Source organism: Aquarana catesbeiana, linkage group LG03, assembly GCF_042186555.1.
Source record: "Aquarana catesbeiana isolate 2022-GZ linkage group LG03, ASM4218655v1, whole genome shotgun sequence".
In the NCBI taxonomy this organism is placed as follows: domain Eukaryota; kingdom Metazoa; phylum Chordata; class Amphibia; order Anura; family Ranidae; genus Aquarana; species Aquarana catesbeiana.
The window spans coordinates 429737766-429760807 of NC_133326.1; the positions used below are offsets into that span (position 1 = coordinate 429737766).

Consider the following 23042-nt stretch of genomic DNA (forward strand, 5'->3'; position numbering starts at 1 on the left):
AGATGTTACGCCAAGTAAATGGATACCTAACATGTCACACTTCAAAATTGCATGCGCTCGTAGAATGGTGCCAAACTTCGGTACTTAAAAATCCCCATAGGCAACGCTTTTAAATTTTTTTTCAAGTTACTTATTTTGAGTTGGAGGAGGTCTAGTGCTAGAATCATTGCTCTTGCTCTAACGTTCGCTGCGATGTGTGGTTTGAATGCAATTTACATATGTGGGCGCAACTTGCCTATGTGTTCGTTCAAATTTATTTTTATATATTTTACTTTTAGTTTTTCTATTTTGAGACTCTTTTTTTTTTTTTCCATTTTTTTCTGATCACTTTTATTCCTATTGCAAGGAATGTAAACATCCCTTGTTATAGGAATAGTGCTTGACAGGTCCTCTTTACAGTAGGATCAGGGGTTATGTCCCCAGATCTCGCCTCTAGGCTGGGAAGCCTGAAATAAATAAAAATCTCAGCTTCCCAGCCGAGGCGGCAGCATTTTTTCAAATGCAGAGGCCGGGTTTGACGTCAGCATCGCGCCTGGCCTCCGAGCGATCCTAGAGACTCCGGGACCATCTGGCCCACTGGAAATCCCTATGGTCAGCATCTGGGGCTGGTCGGTTCTATCTCAGGTTCGCCGCCTATCAGGACGATCAAGCTGCTGAACAGCCGCTATGATCGTTCTTATCGTGAAGGGAATCGCCGGCTCTTAAAGACTGTCTGAATGATGCCTGTAGCTGCAGGCATCATTCAGATATCACCGCTCAAAGTCAGCGACGTCATATGACGTTAAGCGGGTGGCAAGCAGTTAAAATTGTAATGACAGCATGGCACATTGCAAAATAGGGTGTAAGTAATAGTCCTCCATGTCATGAGGTCAACAGAATCACAAGATACTAAAACATGGTCTAATAAAGATTGTAAAATCATCTAGGAAATGTAGGTGTCAATGAATGCATCTAAATAGGCTTGCGCATTTCATGGACTTGATTGACTTTATCAATAATCTGAAAAGGGATATAAATAACCAGTGTAATCGAATTTTGGAACCAAATATGGGGAACATTTATGGGTGGGAGGAAATGGCTGGCCATGCCTAAAAATACTCGCATGTCAGCTGGAGTAAAGGCCATGTAGTACAGCAAACCAAGGGCTGCCCAAACATGTCTATCCCTGGAGCTGTGGGAAGAGACCCAGTGGAGAAACCGGGAGCACACTTGCAATACCCGGATAGGGTGAGGTGTGTAAAAAGTCTTCTTATCATGGTCTAAGTAAACTGGATTCTATTAAATAAAATGAATTGTATGTAGCCATAGCTGTGTAGTGATGATATCAGAGGTGAAATGGACCCCATGACCACTGTGAAGAAGAGCCTGTGACATCCAGGGATTACAGGTGTGCTCACAATTTCTCCACACAGCTCCCAGGGTAGACCTGTTTGGGCAGCCCTTGGTTTGCGGTACTACATAGCCTTTACTCCAGCTGACATGTGAGTATTTTTAGGCATGGTCAGCCATTTCCTCCCAACCATAATTTTTCCCCATGTTTGGTTCCAACATTAGATTACACTGGCTATTTATATCCCTTTTCAGATTATTGATGCATCCGCTCCTGATGAAGTGGACTCCATTTTAATATCTTGTGATTCTGTTGACATTATGATATAGAGGACTATTATATCCTATTTTACAATGTTTCCTGCTGTCATTACAATTTTAATGTATACATTGTCATATCATCATGTATATACCACTGTTAGGCCTCATGTACACTGCTCCTTGTAAATGGACGTTCAGGAGCAGTTGGGCATTTTTTTCAACAGCTCCTGAAAGAGGAAGTAAACCCTGATGGGTTTTACTTCCTCTTTTGCTCGCTGCAAAGCCTGCAAATGAAAAGCCTAATGGGCTAGTATGCATCGCATACTAGCCCATTATGTGCCACCTGCAAAAGAATCCAGCGATGTCCCCTGCGTAGGCAGTGTCCATCTTCTGGCCCCTCTTCCTTCCGGGCCGCGGACTCCAGCTTTGTGATTCGCCAGAGCCGTGTGACCTCCCGCGCATGCGCACTGGAGCCGCTATTAACGGCATGGGCTAGGGAGGAAATGGCACTTAGTTTAGTTTCTAACCCCGCACATGCGCCGTTCGAATTTTCAGCAGGCTACAAGTGAAATATCTCCTAAACGGCGCACATTTAGGAGATATTTCCACTACCTATAGGTAAGCCTTATTCTAGGCTTACCTATAGGTAGAAGTCCAAAAAGTGGGTTTACACCCACTTAAACTCTCCTCTGTTATCTTAGTACATGTACACAGGTTCATTTATAGTTGTTTCTAGGCAGTTGCGTTTTAGAGGCTTTTTTTGGAACCCAAAAAATTGCATTCAGAAGCTGTTTAGAGGCATTTCAAACACGGTAACTGGCATTTAGCCGCATTTTGTTTACAGGCGTTTTTCATTTTTGGCTTGAAATGATTAGTTATGCGGCACTTACTAAAAAATTGAAAAATAAAAATATGGAAATGAAAAATGGTAAAGAGACAAGAGCTATTGGAGATTCAAATAAGAAAATCCAAACTAATGATGCATCCTAAATTGGTCTTCCATCAAATTGTGTAACCAGAGATTTAAAAAAAACAATGTTACATCAATAAATGAATCGAGGATACCCCACTCAAGAACGAATTAATAATAAAGCCCCTGAAGAGAAGGTAAATAATGCTTGCAAGATGAATAAATCCTAAACCTGATGTAAATGTAAATGAAGTCAAAGATCTTCCTGTTAAAAAATAAAAATCAAAATCGCACTGTAGGCGCAAAAATCAGTGATAAAGTGCATAATGTATGTGCATAATTGATAAATGTGCAAAAATACAGAAAAGTACGATAACAGAAACAATGTAAATCGCACTAAAATCACAATAATATAAGTGCATAATAAAGTGCAAATATGCAAACTGTGCAAGAGTAATGCAAAAACAGTTTACAAGATAAATGACGTGATAAAACGTGCAAATAGCAAAAGTGCAAATTAATATATTAAAGAGATAAATTAATAATTATGTGGTCCACTACAATCCAGGACAAAGTGCTTTAATGCTAAAAAGTGGGAAAAAAATCCCAAATAAATAAAAAAATATTATAAAGAGTCCCATACACGGTGTAATTAGATTGTGACAATCTCAATTCAAGGTGTAACAAAAAGTTCATCAAAGGATTTCCAGTGCCACCATTCAGCCAATCTCCAATGTGTGGAAAGATGTGGTCCCCCCAGCTTCTCACCTCATGGCAGAACGGAATGAGCCCTGCTAACAGGTAAAATCAATCCAATCCGCTCCGCGGCCCCCTCAGTGGCACCTCTCCTAAGGATCTCCTGACTTTCCACCAGATCCGTTCTCAGGGTGCCCCAGATTCTCAGCCAAATATTTAATGGATCATATAAAAGAAGGGGAGGAAGGACTCCATGGTGCAGTATTTTGAAATAATAGGTTTAATAAAGTAATATTTCCTTTGAGAAAGTCACGTGGTCAGTGATGCAACGCGTCAGCGAAGAGAGGCTGTGTTTTGGGAAGCCATTTTTTATATTTTGGGTATGTTCCCTTAATCTCTTCCAAAGTTCCCTTATAGAAAGTCACGTGGTCAGTGATGCAACACATCCGTCAAGAGGTGGGTGACGTTCGGCTTTCCAATCACGGCCGGGATCGGAAGCACCAGCAGTGCTATGCTCGTTTTGTATGATCTAATTGTAAGTGCAATACTTTATTAAACCTATTATTATTTCAAAATACTGCACCATGGAGTCCTTCCTACCCTTCTTTTATATGATCCATTAAATATATAGCTGAGCATCTGGGGCGCCCTGAGAACGGATCTGGTGGAAAGTCAGGAGATCCTTAGGAGAGGTGCCACTGAGGGGGCTGCGGAGCGGATTGGATTGATTTTACCTATTAGCAGGGCTCATTCCGTTTTGCCATGAGGTGAGAGGCTGGGGGACCACATCTTTCCACACATTGGAGATTAGCTGAATGGTGGCACTGGAAATCCTTTGAACTATTTGTTACACCTTGAATTGAGATTGTCACAATCTGATTGCACCGTGTATGGGAATTTTTATTTATTTGGAATTTTTTTCCCACTTTAGTATTAAGCACTTTGTCCTGGATTGTAGTGGACCACATTGTTATTAATTTATCTCTTTAATATATTAAATATATTAATTTGCACTTTTGCTATTATTTGCATGTTTTATCACACATCTGTTATTTATATTGTAAACTGTTTTTTTCATTAGTCTTTCACAGATTGCATATTTGCACTTTATTATGCACTCCTATTATAGTGATTTTAGTGCGATTTACATTGTTTCTTTTATCATACTTTTTTGTATTTTTGCACATTTATCAATTATGCACATACATTATGCATTTTATCAGTGATATTTGGGCCTACAGTGCGATTTTTATTTGTTAACGGGAAGATCTTTGAATGAATTTACATTTACAGGTTTAGGATTTATTCATCTTGAAGGCATTATTCACCCTCTCTTCAGGGGCTTTATTATTAATTTAGTTCTTGAGTGGGGTATCCTCGATTCATTTATTGATGTAACATTGTTTTTTTATAATCTCTGGTTACACAATTTGATGGAAGACCAATTTAGGATTGGCTTTTCTTATTTGAATCTCCGATAGATCTTGTCTCTTTACATTTTTTCATTTCCATATTTTTAAATTTTTTAGTAAGCGCTGCATAACTACTGTATTTATCGGCGTATAACACGCACCCCAAGTTTAGGAGGGACTTTTAAGGAAAAAAACTTACATTTAAATGCCCATCAATGCAGCCTTGTCAGTGTCCATCTGTAGCCAGTGTCAGTGTAACCTTGTCAGTGTCCATCTGTAGCCTTGTCCCTGTGTCATTTGCAAACTTGTAGGTACACTGCCATTTAGAAATGCTGCCGCCGTCCTCGGCGACTTTCGAACGCACTCGGCGGCTTTCGGACGCAGCGGGATTACGAGAGCTGCCGAGAATGGCCAAAAGGCTCACAATCGGCGAGGGATCAGCATATAACACACACCCACGATTTTCCCCTGATTTCAAGGGGAAAAAAGTGCGTGTTATACGCCGATAAATACGGTAATCATTTTTTTCATGTTCTTATATTGATGTGTGAACACCCTTGTGTTGGCAGCTACAGTGTGAAGTCCTTGATTTATTATTTTTTGTCTCTCCCTTTGTGGTTTGCGCATTAGTTTCCTGTTTGTGTTTTGTTTTTTTTTGTTTTTTTCATTTTTGGCTATTTTGAAGAAAAATCATGTAAAAAAGGTATGTAAACGCAGCTAAATGGCAGTTTTTAGATCCCGGTTTCTAGCTGTCAAGTTAAATCATTGAGGAGAGGTTGAACAACGTCCCGTGTACATGAAGCCTAACATGTCATGCCATTTACTGTTTATTTACTAAACATACAGATTTTTTATAAGTGTATGAATTTCTTTGGTTCTGCCGTACACACCTCATTCAAAGTCTCATTCCCCCTTCCCCTTTTTTGTATGGAGTTGTAATGGAGACCCTGCCCCATGCTCCCGGGTGTCTGTGCGGCCTCTATCACCATTTGTTTTATGCTTGGATAGGAGGAGCAGTAGAGGTTGGCATACAGTGCATCTGGAAAGTATTCACAGTGCTTCACTTTTTCCACATTTTATGTTGCAATCTTATTCCAAAATTGATTAAATTCATTATTTTGCTCAAAATTCAACAAACAATACCCTAATAATGGCAATGTGAAAGAAGTCTGTTTTAATTTTTTTTTTTTAATTTTTCAAAAATGAAGAAAAATCACATGTATTCACAGCCTTTGCCATGACGCTCAAATTTGAGCTCAGCTGCATCCTGTTTCCACTTATCATTCTTGCGATGTTTCTACAACTTGATTGGAGTCCACCTGTGGTAAATTCAGTTGATTGGACATGCTTTGGAAAGGCACACACCTGTCTATATAAGGGCCCACAGTTAACTGCATGTCAGAGCACAGACAAGCCATGAATTTCAAGGAATTGTCTGTAGACATCCGAGACAGGATTGTATTGAAGCACAGATCTGGGGAAGGGTACAAAAACATTTCTGCAGCATTGAAGGTCCCAATGTGCTCAGTGGCCTCCATCCGTAAATGGAAGAAGTTTGTAACCACCGAGACTCTTCCTAGAGTGGGCAGCCCCCGCCAAACTGAGTGATTGGGGGATAAGCCCCTTAGTGAGGTGACCAAGAACCTGATGGTCATTCTGACAGAGCTCCAGCATTTCTCTGTGGAGAGAGGAGAACCTTCCAGAAGAACAACCATCTCTGCAGCACTCCACCAGTCAGGCCTGTATGGTTGAGTGGCCAGATGGAAGCCATTCCTCCGTAGAAGGTACATGACAGCCTGCATGGAGTTTGCCAAAAGGCACCTTAAGGGGACTCAGACCATAAGAAACAAAATTCTCTGGTCTGATGAAATAAAGATTGAACTCTTTGGTCTGAATGGCAAGCGTCATGTCTGGAGGAAACCATGCACCGCTCATCACCTGGCCAGTACCATCCCTACTATGAATTATGGTGGTGGCAGCATCATGCTGTGAGAATGTTTTTCAGTGGCAGGAACTGGGAGACTAGTCTGGATCAGGTAAAAGATGAATGCAGCAATGTACAGAGACATCCTTGATTAAAAACCTGCTCCAGAGCTCTCTGGACCTCAGCCTGGAGCGAAGGTTCATCTTCCAAAAGGACACGACCCTAAGCACAAAGCCCAGATAACAAAGGAGTGGCTATGGAACACCCCTGTAAATGTGCTTGAGTGGCCCAGCCAGAGCCCAGACTTGAACCCGATTGAACATCCCTGGAGACATGTGAAAATGGCTGTGCACCGACGCTCCCCATTCAACCTGATGGAGCTTGAAACGTCCTGCAAAGAAGAATGGGAGCAACTGCCCAAAAATAGGTGTGCCAAGCTTGTAGCATCATACTCAAAAATACTTGAGGCTGTAATTGATGCCAATAAAAGTTTGTAGAATTTTGAGGAAGATCATGAATTTAATCCATTTTGCAATAAGGCTGTAACATTACAATGTATAAAAAGTGAAGCACTGTGAACTCTTACCGGATGCTCTGTATATGGGAACCAATCTTCTCTTTTTCCTAATGAAAAAGCTGAAAGACTGCTTCTCCTCCTTTCACCCCCCTCTGCATTCAGCAACTGCAGGAGAAAAATGTTCGTTGTGAAATTAAAATCAAAATTTAAACCATTTGATTGTGGCCCACGACCGGTTATCAAATCACTTAGGTGGCCCTCTCTTCGAATTGTTGCGCACCCTTGAACTAAAAGGTTAGAAATATCAAAAATAAATGAAACATTGTGGGGTTTTCTCATATGTGACTGCAAAAGTAAAAATATGCTTAATCTTTAAACCACTTACAGCATTTTATTAGATGGGTTTCAACGATTTTTAAAAAAAATGTATTTTTCAGAACTATATCATTTTGTTTTTCTTTAAGACTGGTGTCGATCTAATGAAAGACAACATGGCTTTACAAAGAGTGAGAGAAGCTGCTGAGAAGGCAAAATGTGAACTATCTTCATCTGTACAGGTAGCTTTTTTAAAGTGTGCTTTTTGGTGGTGTGTTTGTTTTTTATATCATACAGAATATGTTAGGGTTACAAACGTAATACATTTTGTGCCCTATTTATTTCATGTAAATCTCACAATAACATGTCACACAGACTTTTTACCTTCATCAGAATTTTCAAGCTTCAACAAGCAAACTGGGAGGTCTTCCATCTAGAAAATGAGATTTAATGTTTTTGATCTAGCTGGTGTGTGTATATCGTACATATATATGGTATCTCACAAAAGTGACTACACCCCCACATTTTTGTAAATATTTTATTATATCTTCACTGTTCACATGAAAAGAATAAAATATTTACAAAAATGTGAAGGGGTGTACTTTTGTGAGATACTGTGTGTATGTATATCTGTGTGTGTGTATATGTACACCCCTCACATTTTTGTTAATATTTTATTCTATCTTTTCATGTTACATAGTTACATAGTAGGTGAGGTTGAAAAAAGACACAAGTCCATCAAGTCCAACCTATGTGTGTGATTATGTGTCAGTATTACATTACATATCCCTGTATGTTGCGGTCATTCAGGTGATTATCTAATAGTTTCTTGAAGCTATCAATGCTCCCCGCTGAGACCACCGTCTGTGGAAGGGAATTCCACGTCCTTGCCGCTCTTACAGTAAAGAACCCTCTACGTAGTTTAAGGTTAAACCTCTTTTCTTCTAATTGTAATGAGTGGCCACGAGTCTTATTAAACTCTCTTCTGCGAAAAAGTTTTATCCCTATTGTGGGGTCACCACTACAGTATTTGTAAGTTGAAATCATATCCCCTCTCAAGCGTCTCTTCTCCAGAGAGAATAAGTTCAGTGCTCGCAACCTTTCCTCATAACCAAGATCCTCCAGACCCTTTATTAGCTTTGTTGCCCTTCTTTGTACTCGCTCCATTTCCAGTACATCCCTCCTGAGGACTGGTGCCCAGAACTGGACAGCATATTCCAGGTGCGGCCGGACCAGAGTCTTGTAGAGCGGGAGAATTGTGAACACTAAAGGAATGACACTTAGCTACAATGTGTAAAGTAGTGAGTGTACAGCTTGTATAACAGTGTAAATTTGCTGTCCCCTCAAAATAACTCCACACACAGCCATTAATGTCTAGACCGCTGGCAACAAAAGTGAGTACACCCCAAGGTGAAAATTTCCAAATTAAGCCAAAAGTGTCCATATTTTGTCTGGCCACCATTATTTTCCAGCACTGCCTTAACCCTCTTGGGCATTGAGTTCACCAGAGCTTCACGGGTTGCCACTGGAATCCTCTTCCACTCCATGATGACATTATGAAGCTGGTGGATGTTAGAGACCTTGCGCTCCTCCACCTTCCATGTGAGCATGCCCCACAGATGCCCCACAGGTTTAGATCTGCAGACATGCTTGGCCAGTCTATCACCTTTACCCTCAGCTTCTTTAGCAAGGCAGTGGTCATCTTGGAAGTTTGTTTATGGTGGTTATAATGTTGGCATTCTGCCCTGTGGCCCAGTCTCCGAAGGGAGGGGATTATGCTCTGCTTCTGTATGTCACAGTACATGTTGGCATTCATGGTTCCCTCAATGAACTGTAGCTCCCCAGTGCCAGCAGCACTTATACAGCCCCAGACCATGACACTCCCACCACCATGCTTGACTGTAGGCAAGACACACGTGTCTTTGTACTCACCTGGTTGCCGCCACACACGCTTGACACCATCTGAACCAAATAAGTTTATCTTGGTCTCATCAGGCCACAGGACATGGTTTCAGTAATCCATGTCCTTAGTCTGCTTGTCTTCAGCAAACGGTTTGCGGGCTTTCTTGTGCACCATCTTTAGAGGAAGCTTCCTTCTGGGACGACAGCCATGCAGACCAATTTGATGCAGTGATTGGCGTATGGTCTGAGCACTGACAGGCTGACCCTCCACCCCTTAAACCTCTGCAGCAATGCTGGCATCACTCATACGTCTATTTCCCATTCTGGATATGATGCAGAGTACGTGCACTCAACTTTTTTGGTCGACGATGGCGAGGGCTGTTTTGAGTGGAACCTGTCTTGTTCAACTGCTGTATGGTCTTGGCCACTGTGCTGCAGCTCAGTTTCAGGGTCTTGGCAATCTTCTTATAGCCTAGGCCAGTGATGGCAAACCTTGGCACCCCAGATGTTTTGGAACTACATTTCCCATGATGCTCTGGCACTCTGCAGTGTAGTGGAGCATCATGGGAAATGTAGTTCCAAAACATCTGAGGTGCCAAAGTTTGCCATCACTGGCCTAGGCCATCTTTATGTAGAGCAACAATTCTTTTTTTTTTCAGATCCTCAGAGTTCTTTGCCATGAGGTGCCATGTTAAACTTCCAGTGACCAGTATGAGAGAGTGAGAGCGATAACACTTAATGTAACACACCTGAGACACTGGGGAGGGAAAATGGCTAATTGGGCCCAATTTGGAAGTTTTCACTTAGGGGTGTACTCCCTTTTGTTGCCAGCGGTTTAGACATTAATGGCTGTGTTATTTTGAGGGGACAGCAAATTTACACTGTTATACAAGCTGTACACACTGTGCTTCACATTGTAGCAAAGTGTAAGTTCTTCAGTGTTGTCACATGAAAAGATAAAATATTTACAAAATTGTGAGGTGTGAGATACTGTATATTGCACTATATTGTCAAAAGTATTATTACACCTGGCTTTACACGCACATGAACTTTAATGGCATCCCAATTTTAGTCTGCAGGGTTCAATATTGAGTTGGCCCACCCTTTGCAGCTATAACAACGTAAACTCTTCTGGGAAGGCTGTCCACAAGGTTTAGGAGTGTCTATGGGAATGTTTCCCCATTCATCCAGAAACGCATTTGTGAGGTCAGGCACTAATGTTGGAGGAGAAGGCATGGCTTGCAGTCTCCACTCTAATTCATCCTAAAGGTAATCTATTGAGTTAAGGTCAGAACTCTGTGCAGGCCAGTCAAGTTTCCCCACCCCAAACTTGCTCATCCATGTCTTTATGGACCTTGCTTTTGCACTGGTGCAGTCATGTTGGAACAGGAAGGGGCCATCCCCAAACCGTTCCCACAAAGTTGGGAGCATGAAATTGTCCAAAATGTCTTGGTATGCTGACGCCTTTAAGTGGTTTTAAAGGCAGAAGGTTTTTTTAATCTTCATGCATTCTGTGTGCAGCAGCTCCCTAATACTTACCTGAGGTCCATCTAGATCCAGCGATGTTGCAGGAGTGTCTCGCCTGCCCAGAACACCCCTCCTTATTGACTGAGACAGCAGTGCATTGTCTCCCACTCCTGTCAAAGTCAGTTGGCCAATTAGTAGAGAAATGGGGCCGGGCCGAATGGACACAGGGAGCTGAGGCTCAGCTCGGGGGACCCTATAGCAAGCTGCTTGCTGTGGGGGGGGGGGACTCAACAGGAGGGAGGGGACAGAAGCACAGAAGAGGGATCCGAGAAGAAGAGGATTGTGTTTTTTCTGTGCAAAACCACTGCACAGAGCAGGTAAGTATGACATGTTTATTATTTTTAGCTAAAAAAAAAATACTTTAGTATCACTTTGAGTTCCCTTCACTGGTACTAAGGGGCCATGCCCAACCCCTGGAAAACAGCCCCACACCATAATCCCCCCTCCACCAAATGATTTGGACAAGTGCACAAAGCAAGGTCCATAAAGACATGGATGAGCGAGTTTGGGGTGGAGTAACTTGAAGAGTTAAAGCTGCAAAGGTTGGGCCAACTCAATAGGACAGCCATGCAGACCAATTTGATGCAGTGATCTGCGTATGGTCTGAGCACTGACAGGCTGACCCTCCACCCCTTAAACCTATGCAGCAATGCTGGCATAACTCGTACGTCTATTTCCCAAAGACAACCTCTGGATGATGCACTCAACTTCTTTGGTCGATGATGGCAAGGCCTGTTCTGAGTGGAACCTGTCCTGTTCAACTGCTGTATGGTCTTGGCCACTGTGCTGCAGCTCAGTTTCAGGGTCTTGGCAATCTTCTTATAGCCTAGGCCAGTGATGGCAAACCTTGGCCATCAGTTGAGGTCATATTGGTCCACTGACCCAATTCACCTTATGCCCATGTTCTCTGCTTCCATGGCCAGGGCACGATACAAGCAGATCTTGCGGTTCATGCACTTCAACAACAATGAACTCTGTCGTCCTCGTGGAGACCCTGGATACGATCGGCTCTACAAAATTCGGCCCCTCGTAAACCATTTCAACCAAAGTTTTGCAGTCTTGTTTACTCCCCATCAAGTTGTCTGCGTTGATGAGTCCCTGATTACGTTTTCTGGCTACTTGTCATTTAAATAGTATGCTGGGAGTATTTTGCAGATCTCGTTGAGAGCTGTAAAATACTCACCATGCCTCTCAGCAAATAGCTTGGGGTGTCTGCTTTCCAAAATGGGGTCATTTGGGGGGGGGGGGTTTGTTCCATCTGGGCATTCCATGGCCTCTGAAACTGATAGGCAGTGAGGAGTGAAATCAAAAATTTACACCTTTAGAAAGCCTGAAGGTGGTGCTTGGTTTTCAGAGCCCCGTATGTGGCTAGGCTCCCAAAAAGTCCCACACATGTGGTATCCCCGTACTCAGGAGAAGCAGCAGAATGTATTTTGGAGTGTAATTCCACATATGCCCATAGCATGTTTGAGCAATATATTTAGTGACAACTTTGTGCAAAAAAAAAAAAAAAAGTTTGTCATTTTCCCGCAACTTGTGGCAAAATATAAAATATTCCATGGACTCAACATGCCTTTAAGCAAATAGCTTGGGATGTCTACTTTCCAAAATGGGGTCGTATGGGGGGGGGGTTTGTACCATCTTGGCATTTTATGGCCTTCAAAACTGTGATGGGTAGTGAGTGAAAACAAAAATTTACGCCCTTAGAAATCCTGAAGACGGTTCTTGGTTTTCGGGGCCCCGTACACGGCTAGGCTCTCAAAACGTCCCACACATGTGGTATCCCTGTACTCAGGAGAAGCAGCAGAATTTATTTTGGGGTGTAATTCCACATCTAACCATGGCATGTGTGAGCAATATATCATTTAGTGACAACTTTTTGTAAAAAAATTGTTTTTTCTTTTTTTTTGTCATTATTCAATCACTTGGCACAAAAAAATAAAATATTCAATGGGCTCAGCATGCCTCTTAGCAATTCCTTAGGGTGTCTACTTTCCAAAATGGGGTCATTTTGGCGGTTTTGTACTGCCCAGCTATTTAAGCACCTCAAGAAATGAGATAGGCAGTCATCAACTAAAAGCTGTGTAAATTCTAGAAAATGTACCCTAGTTTGTAGACGCTATAACTTTTGCGCAAACCCATAAATATACGCTTTTTGACTTTTTTTTACCAAATACATGTGACTGAATACATTTTGGCCTAAATGTATGACGAAAATTGAGTTCATTGGATTTTTCTTATAACAAAGTAGAAAATGTCATTTTTGATAAAAATTTTCAGTCTTTTTCCGTTTTTTTATATTGCAAAGAATAAAAATCGCAGAGGCAATCAAATACAATCAAAAGAAAGCTCTATTTGTGTGAACAAAAGGATGAAAATTTTGTTTGGGTACAACATTGCATGACGACGCAATTACCAGTTAAAGCAGCGCAGTGCCAAATTGTAAAAAGTCCTCCGGTCATTGAGCTGCCAAATGGTCCAGGGCTGAAGTGGTTAATGAAAGATAGGAGAGGGTTACGAGGGGATTGGAGGTGGTGGTGTGTGAATTTACATCTATCCCAAAGGTTAAGAGAATGTTTAGTTACGGGGTTTCGCAAACCCGGTCTTTCCTTGGCGTGAAGCCATAATAGGTTTGAAATCGAGAATCATACTCCATTGCTTCTAACGATACCCATAGGGGAGTTTCCTGTGTTGTGTGATATTTTATTAAGCTTGCGATTTGAGCTGCTTTGTAGTATGCTGCGAAATTTGGAAGGCCAAGGCCGCCTGAGGATTTGGGCAGAAATAAAGTATGAGGGATGCGTGGTTTAAATGAGCCCCATATAAATTTTGAAACTGTTTTGAATTATTCTTAAGAAGTAGGAATCGGGAGAACGCTAAACAAATATAATAATTTGGGGAGAATTGACATTTTGACAGTAGTAATCTTACCTAGCCAGGATATTGGAAGTTTTGACCATTGATTCATTAAATTTGTCACATTTTTTAGAATAGATGGATAATTGGATGCAAAAAGGTCCGAAATGGATGCTGATGATTTTATACCTAGGTAAGGTAATGTTTTCTCTGCCCATGCAAATGGGAGAGCTGTTTTAATAATTATCTTATTTGAAGATAGATATATTCAAGATTTGGGACTTTTTAGGGTTTATAATTCTGAGATGTTCGTGAATCTATTAAGGACTGGAAATAGATTGGGACCCGAAACCTGAGGGGATGATAAAAATAATAAAATATCGTCTGCGAATAAGCAAAGTTTGTGCTGAAATCCACCTAGGCCTATGCCAGTTATTTTGGAATCTAATCTGATGTACTGGGCCAGGGGTTCAATTAAAAGCGCAAATAGAAGGGGGGAGAGAGGACAACCTTGACATGTGCCTCTTTCTATTAAAAAGAAATCAGATTTATAACCTGCATATTTTATTACTGCTTGAGGTTTGTTATAAAGTGCAGCAACCCATGTAATAAAATGAGGACCAAAGCCCCATTTCTGGAGTGTATAATACAAATAAGGCCGTGAAACTGAATCAAACGCTTTCCTAATGTAGAGGGAAAGGAAACAAGAGGGAATGCGTCTGGTTTTTGCTATGTGTGCCAGAAGAACTGCCCTTCTTATATTATCTCCAGCTTGACGATTTGGTATGAATCCCACTTGATCTCGATGAATTAAATTTCCTATTATTTTATTAAGGCGAATTGTTATTATTTTGGCTAATATTTTGATGTCAAGATTCAAGAGAGAATTAGGACGATAATTTAAGAAAGAAGTACTATCTGAGTTAGGTTTTGGCATCATACATATGGTTGCCATAAGTGATTCTTGTCTGAAGGAATATCCTTCTAATATTCAGTTATATGCGTTGACTAGAAGTGGGGATAGTATTTCAGCGAATGTATGGTAGTATAAAGCTGAAAAGCCATCTGAGCCCGGCCTTTTATTTAATTTCAATTCTTTAATTGCATTCTTTATATCTTCTATCGAAATAGACTCTTCAAGATAAAGTATTTGGGTTTGGTTAAGTTCTGGAAGTTTTAGTTGAGAGAGGAAAAAGGGTCTACTTCTGTAGAATTAAAGTCTTTAGTTGCAATGACTGAGGACTCGGCCCTGAAAGCAGCGGCCATATTGGTACACCCAGAGATTCCCCCGACCACCTCTGCACTATGTCTCCACCGAAAAAGGCTTCCAAGACTACTGACAAGCTTGCCAAGTACCGTTGACTTGAAGAAGACCAACAAGCTAAAGATGGTGCCGGTCCCTCTCCGGCCACGGAACATTCTACGGCGGCCACAAACAAAGTACTAGATGCTATTGCCCTATGCCAGAGCACGCTCGCCACCAAAATCGAGGTAGTCAAAATTGATGTGTCTCTTATCCGACAAGACCTCTCTACCCTGCGGGACCGCGTGGCAGAGACAGAGACCCGTATTAGTAGAGCGGAAGATATCTTGCACCCCCTGCAACATATTACTGACGAGGCGCGCCGTCAGCTTCAGCAGATCAGTGCAAAACAGCATGACATGTAATCTCCCATTTATCGGCCTTCCTGAGACTGCTGAGGGCAGTGATGTAGCAAGTTTTCTTGAAAACCACCTGACATCCACCTTCGGCAGAGATGCATTCTCGGTAATGTTTGCGGTGGAAAGGGCTCATCGAATCCCTGCCCGTCCTCCTTCAGGGGCTTCACCGCGTACCCTGATAGCGAAGTTCCTCAACTTCAGGGACCGCGACAAGATCCTCTGCCTGACCAGAGAGAAGGGGAATATCCCCCATACCAACACTAGTGTGGTCGTATTTCCGGACTTTTCCAATGAGGTACAAAGATCCAATGCCTCCGAGTACTACACCTCAAATACGCTATGCTGTACCCTGCAAAGCTTCGTGTCGCGTGCGACGGCCGTACCCACTTTTTTGAAGACCCTGAATTAGCATCCGCTTGGATTGACCAGAGGGATCGCCGAGACTGAATGTATCACTTAGCCTTTAAGCTGTGAGTACTTTACCTTTTTTCTCCCCCTACTCCCCCCGGTGCCAGCAATATCATCTACTGCTGTACTACTGAGCCTCTCAGTAGGCACCTTGCACGTACATATCCTTTGCTGGAACTGGGGGATGGACTTGCAAATCCTTTTCAGCCCTATACTGGATCTCAGTGTACCTACTGTCTCCAAGTGACCTCATTGACTCATGTTCCCCGATTTCCCCTTACCTGTGAGATGCCTGTAGAGAACAGATCAATCGTCATTCATGACTCTGTTACTTTATCTACCACCCTGATGGCAAGCGGAGTCCCCCCTTTGCACAGCTGTAATGGCTCTACATTTTTGTGGCCCCTACACCCCATGCACTTCTCAGAGAAGAAGTCGCCCCCCCCCCCCCTAGTGTTTTTGTGAATTTTTTCTTTCCCCTTTGTTTTTTTTCTATTTCTTATTGGGTATCTATGCTCCTCTGAAATTAAGTCCCTGGCCTCCAACGGGTCCTATACGTTGGATGTCCCCCGTTGATACCTGGTTATGGAATATGTCTGTGCCAAGTTTGGGTGGCACTGGACTGGGAGGGAGGGAAAATGTTGTGGTTATTTTTCTCACACCACCATGTTTGCAACTGCTTATTTATGCTAAAGGTACTATGTTATTATCATACATGCACTGTCGTTACTGGTTATCATTGTGTTTTATGTTATCTCGTGGCTATATCTATCTGCTCTGCCGGTCCTGGTCCAGCTGCGGTTCATTATATACACCCTTTTCCCACCATGAGTTCTCTGAAGTTCCTCACATGGAATATTAGAGGCTTGCGCAATAAGATTAAACGCACAGCCGCCCTGACATTCCTTAAGTCCCAACATCACCCTAGTTGAGACCCACGTCACGGGCCACTTGCAATTCTCTCTTAAAAAACCCTGGATTGGTTGGGCATATCACGCCACTCACACTTCTTATTCCAGAGGTGTATCGGTCCTGATTGCTAAAAGGGTTCCGTTTGAGCTAATACTGCTCCAGACGGACCGGCAGGGCAGATATGTATTTATACACGCCGCTATTAATGGATCCCCTATTCTGATACTAGCCTGCTATATCCCCCCCCCCCCCCCCCCCCCATACAACTCACTTGTGATTAATTAAATTAAGTGATTGATTAAGGAGGGCCTTGCCTTTATGGCACAATACACCTTTGTACCGGCGGTGTGGATGGGGGACTTTAATATGACCCTCATTCCCACTCTAGACTGGGTGCACCGGACCTCCCCCTAGACCCGCCGGCCCATACCAGACTACACTGGATACTGACTGACTTTGCTCTTGTTGACACTTGGCGCCACAAGCACCCACACTCTAAAGTCTTCATGTTTCTCAGCCAGTCATAACACAATGTCATGAATCGATTTTATTATAATTTTAAAGACCCTGACACCTAAACTGGGAGACGCGGGCTTTGCTCCGCGAATACTCTCAGATCACACCCCTTATTGGATTACGATTCGGCTCCTCAATGCCTCCCCTGCTCCTCTTTGGCGGTTAAACCCGTTTTGGCTGACTGCCCTGCAGGACCAGGATGACATCCCCACGGAATTGCAATACTATTTTACAGCCAACAGGGAGTCGGCCACACATGATATAGTGTGGGAGACGTTTAAGCTCCACGCCCGCTCCCTGCTCGCCACACATTAACAGACTTAAGCGATCATCGAAACTTATTGTCCTACAGGTGCTGGAGGAGGCGTTCCACCGGGACCTCTCGCCTAGCGCTGCCAACAATCTTAAGATCCAGACGCGACAGGTCTCCCAACTACATATTGAGAAGGCCAAGCAACGCATCTTTTTTTGTAGGCAAAGGGTATTTGAGTATGGAGAAAGATCGGGCAAACTCCTTGCATATCTTGCTCACTTAGATTCACGTCCCCCGGTGGTGGTGTCGTTGACTGACCCCCAGGGGAATGACGTCACTGATCCGCAACAAGTAGTAGAGGAATTAGCGAGATTCTATCGCGCACTGTACACCTCCCGGGTCACTCACACGCCCCAAGGTACCAAAGACTATTTAGCGAGAATTAAATTCCCTAGATTGACTGATGCCCAACGTGAACTCTTAGAAGCTCCCATTACTAAGGAAGATAACTCTGAGGCCATCTCCTGTCTGGCTACATCTAAGGCTCCAGGTTCAGACAGCCTACCACTTGAATTTTATGCCACCTACTCTGGAATTTTAATCCCTAAACTTCATGATCTATACAAATCCATATTTGATACGGGAATCCTACCCCCCTCTGAGAGAAACTCAAATTGTGGTAATCCCTAAGCCTGGTAAGGACCCCAAATACCCGGAATCGTATAGACCCATCTCCTTACTACAGCTAGACATTAAAATACTTGCCAAGATTCTAGCCTCCCGCCTTAACCAGGTCATTCTTTCTCTGATCCACCCTGATGAGACAGGCTTTATGCCGGGGAAGAACACTGCTATGAATATTCGCCGTCTATTTATGAATATTCAGGGGTCCCAAGATGAAGTCGGCTCGAGGGTCGTGGTGGCTCTGGACGCTGCCAAGGCCTTCGATTCCGTGGAGTGGAACTACCTATGGGAGTGCCTCTCAAGATTTGGACTTGGCCCCAACTTTGTCCGTTGGGTCCAGCTCCTGTATCAATCCCCGAAGGCTAAGGTGTTTGTAAATGGCTGGCTCTCCGATCAATTCCCGCTGGAGAGAGGGACCCGACAAGGCTGCCCCCTTTCCCCCATTCTGTATGCATTGGCCGTGGAGCCATTGGCCATTATGGTTCGTGCGGAAACCAATATTCGAGGCCTCAGGATAGGGAATCTGGAAGAAAAGATTGGGATGTATGCAGATGATACGCTCCTCTACTTGGCCGACTCGGGTCCCTCCCTCATAGCAGCCCTCCACTCCATAGAGCATATTGGTAGTCACTCGGGCCTAAGCATAAATTGGTCTAAATCCCAGATCCTTCCGATTGACCATTTCCCCCCCGCACTGACATCCCCCCCTCTGACGCTCCCCAGGGTCTTTGTAATCAAGTACCTTGGAGTGCAAGTTACTAGATCGCTTACAGACTACACACTCCTGAATATTGAACCCCTGTACACTCTGATCAAGACTAAGACACAAAATTGGGCTCGACTACCCCTGGGTGTCATGGGATGCATCAGTCTAGTCAAAATGATACTTCTCCCAAAAATACTCTATCTGGTGTGGCATGCTCCCCTGTATATACCACAAAAATTTTTCAAGACAATTGAATCTATTCTTAATTCGTTTATATGGGGACACAGCAGACATAGATTTATCTTGGAAAATACTTAAGAACCCAGTGACATTGGGAGGAGTTGCTCTTCCAGATTTTCAGGACTATTATCTTGCCTCCCAACTATCCCACTTCTATCATTTTGACAAGAACAAGTTACCAAGATACCAGCTACTAATCTGTGAACACCCTAATAACCCAGCTCATACCCCACTTCAGTCAGTCCTAAGGGCCCCATCGACAGGACATACCCCCCAATACAAAGCAGGCATGTTGACACATCATCGGAGGGTGTGGCGGTTGGCACTACAAAAACTTGGGACTCCGCTGATTCATTCCCACACCCCCCTTTGGTTCAACACACGCCTGCCTGAGCTGTTGTCTATCCCAGACCCTGAGGTTTGGATACGCAACGGGATCTTGTATATACACCAGATCATGACCACCACGGGACTTAAAACATTCCAAACATTAAGACGAATTCTCATTTCCCAATCGCCTCCTTTTCAGGTACTTACAACAACTCCGCCATGCTATACAAACTGTTTGCTGGTTCTAACCCATCCCTTATAGTCCCCTCTATAGTTGACACGATTACAGGTGCCGAGCCAGCCAAACTAATCTCTACTCTCTACTCCGCCATCTGTCTTCCCAACTCCGTAGCTTTGGCCTATAGTGCTAAGACTAGATGGGAGGTGGACGTTGGACTGATTGAGGATAAGGATTGGGATGAGATCTTGGAAGATGTGAAAAAAGTTTCCCCTAAACTGTCGGACCGCCTAACAGTTATATATTATACATAGGACATATCTGACTCCTCAGAGGTTAGTGCGTTTCAAACCCATGTATAATCCAGGATGCCGACTATGCGACTACACCCCGGGCTCCTTCTATCACCTTATATGGTCCTGCCCAACTATCCAAGCATATTGGATACAAGTGATATGCTTCCTGCACGATCAAATGGGCTCTCCGGCTACCCTAGATCCCAAGATGTGTCTACTCGGTCTGCTACCTGACTTAGATGCTGACAAACCCCTCCGTACCTTTTTACATGAAACTCTATTCTTGGCGAGAAAAGCGATTTGCCCGTAATTGGATACAGGCCCTACCCCCTACAATCCAGTGTTGGAAAAAATAAATCAATGACACTCTCCCATATAAGAAGCTGCTTTATGTACATAGAGGATGCCCGCCTAAATACGAGCAGGTCTGGAACAGATGGTTGGAGGATGGTGAAACATGTACTTGAAATGTTGTCATGTTCATCTCTTATTTTCTTCTCTCCTCTCCCCCCTTTTTTCCCCCTTCTCTATTATGGATTATGGATTTTTAAGTAGTATGTTAGGAAGGTACCCAGGATGGGTCTTGTGATTTAGTAATAGTAGATGCTATTGAAGTATGTACCGCATTATGGTCAGACATGGGATTGGGATAATGTTTTGATGTAAGTAATTCTATGGTTAGAAAAATATGGTCAATTCTTGAAAGTGCAGATGTGAATAATAAGTGTATCTTTTTAGCAGGATTATTTTCTCTCCAAGAGTCGACCAGGTTATATTTTGAAAAGAGGTTTGAAAAAGATTATGTATTAGTGTTTGTTGTAGGAGTATATGGTGTTTTATCTAGAAATGGCAGGAAGACTTGGTTTGAGTCACCGCATATCAGCATTGTGCCCATTTTATGTGTGGATATTACTTGTAGGAGATGAGATAAAAAAGCCGTTGATTGTTAGGGGCATAATATGATACCACAGTAATAGCTGTATCCATAATGTGACCTGTTAGTATTAGAGGTCGACCGATATATCGGCCGGCCGATATATCGGTCGATATTTGGTGTTTTTTTCTTAATCGGCATCGGCCGATTGTGCTGATAAAAAAGGCCGATATAACTCAGCCCGACTTGCAAATGACTTCTGAAGTCAATACAAGTTGCCTGTATTCTTCTGTGAAGCACTTCTCTCCCCTCTCTTGGGCAGCCTGCCAAATCTGATAAAAAGAACCTGAATTGATACAATGTTTACACTTTTGAATGGACTGAGCTCCATGTGTAGAAGTTCTCAGTTTAACCATTTAAAGACTAAATCTTTTCTGACATTTGTTGCTTACAAGTAAAAATCCTGTATTTTCTGCTAGAAAATCACTTAGAACCCCCAAACATATATTTTTTTTTTTAGCAGAGACCCTAGGGAATAAAATAGCGGTTGTTGCAATATTTTATGTGACACGATATTTGCGCAGTGGTCTTTCAAACGCAATTTAAAAAAAAAAAAAACACTAATAAATTAAAAAAAAAAAAAAAACTAAGCAGTAAAGTTAGCACATTTTTTTTCGTCCAAAAGTTTTGATTACCTGTTTTTGTGTATTTATTTTTAAGATAGTTTTTTTTTTTTTTTATATTTTTTTTAATCTAAATTCTACATACAAGTGAACTGATTGGAGGTTTGTTTTGTTTAATGTTTAAATGTAAAAAATTTTCTGTATCACTTAAGGCTGCTTTCACACTGGAGCGGGCATGCGTTGACGGTAAAACGCTGCTAGTTTAGCGGCGCTTTACCGTCATTTTAGCGGCGCTATTTGGCTGCTAGCAGGGAGCTTATAACCCAGCTAGCAGCCGAGAAAGGGGTTAAATGCGCCCCTGAAGCGCCGCTGCCGAAACGCTTTGCAGGCGCTTTGGCAGCGATACGCATTCATTTCAATGGGCAGGAGTGGTGGTATACACCGCTCCAAAGATGCCGCTTGCAGGACTTTTTTTTAACATCCTGCCAGCGCATCGCCTCAGTGTGAAAGCACTCGGGCTTTCACACTGAGACTGCAGGGGAGCCGTTTTACAGGCACTTTACAGGCTCTATTTTTAGCCCAAAAGCACCTGAAAAACGCCCCAGTGTGAAAGGGGTCTAACTGTTAAATTTTATGAGATGAAGGAAAAAAAAAAAAAGAAAAAAAAATCGGCATCACATATCGGCCACCGCGATTTCTAAATATCGGCATCAGCATCGGCCAGAGAAAAACCCATATCGGTCGACCTCTAGTTTGTATGATGTACCTTCCTTCAGGGTCTCTTATTTCAGATTTGGGGGTGAAAGGAGTCGATCGATGGAAGGCAATTAGGGTACCTCTTTGTTTAGTGGTAGCTGAAGCTGTAAATATTTGTGGATAGGCTGGGCTCATGTATTTGGGTGTGGAATTTTATTGTAAAGTGGGTTACTTGTAGGCAAACTATGTGAGCCTTTTGTGATTGGAAGAATCGGTAAGCTTTGGAGCGCTTCTGTGGAATGTTAATTCCCTGAACATTCAGGGACAAAATGTTTAATGGTGCCATATTAAATAAGACAAGAGATGGTACTCACCCATACCCATATAACTCTGGCATACTGAAGCATACGAGGTGAACATGGGGGGGGGGAAGAGTAAAGAAGATGCAGGAATTGAATAGAAAGATAAAGACCTGTAAAAATAAGAAATAATATGAATTTGTAAAATATTCTGAAAATGACCCGTGACACGGGAAAAGTTTCCCTATCCGGGGATAAAGGACCCTCGTCAGACGCCCACATATTATTAATGGACGAGTGAGGAAGGCTAAGTGGGGTACACGTTGCTACTGTGTACAGAGGAAAAGCCCCATGAATGGACATCATAAAGATGTATTGCAAACAAGAAAACCCTGTAAAGTCAACAAAAAATATTAGATTAACTAAATGAAACTTCGATAACCGAGTAAATAAAACTTCTTTGAACTCTCTGAATATTTCATTCTTATCATGGAGAATAAAAGATGTATCTGATTATCTGGCTCAGATTTGTTATGTTTACTTATGTTCAGTAAGACTATTAAATAATAGTAATAAGGTAAGGTCTGAAGGAATTGATATTAAAATGTAAGAGGGGGAAGTGTCACAAAATTAAGCGACATCTATTCATGAAGTCAATGATAACCTAACAATGATAACTTTTTATATGTTAAAAAAAATGGGGAAAAAAAATTATC

At 42.5% G+C, this 23042-nt stretch overlaps 1 protein-coding gene across 1 annotated transcript in view; it reads left to right on the forward strand.

Annotated features, from left to right (window-relative positions):
* HSPA9 (heat shock protein family A (Hsp70) member 9) overlaps positions 1-23042 on the forward strand; it is a gene marked incomplete in the record, with an annotated part of 514139 nt that overhangs the window by 245638 nt on the left and 245459 nt on the right. Inside the window, 1 exon segment of the mRNA XM_073620776.1 lies at positions 7514-7606. Coding sequence (XP_073476877.1) covers positions 7514-7606 — 93 coding nt within the window.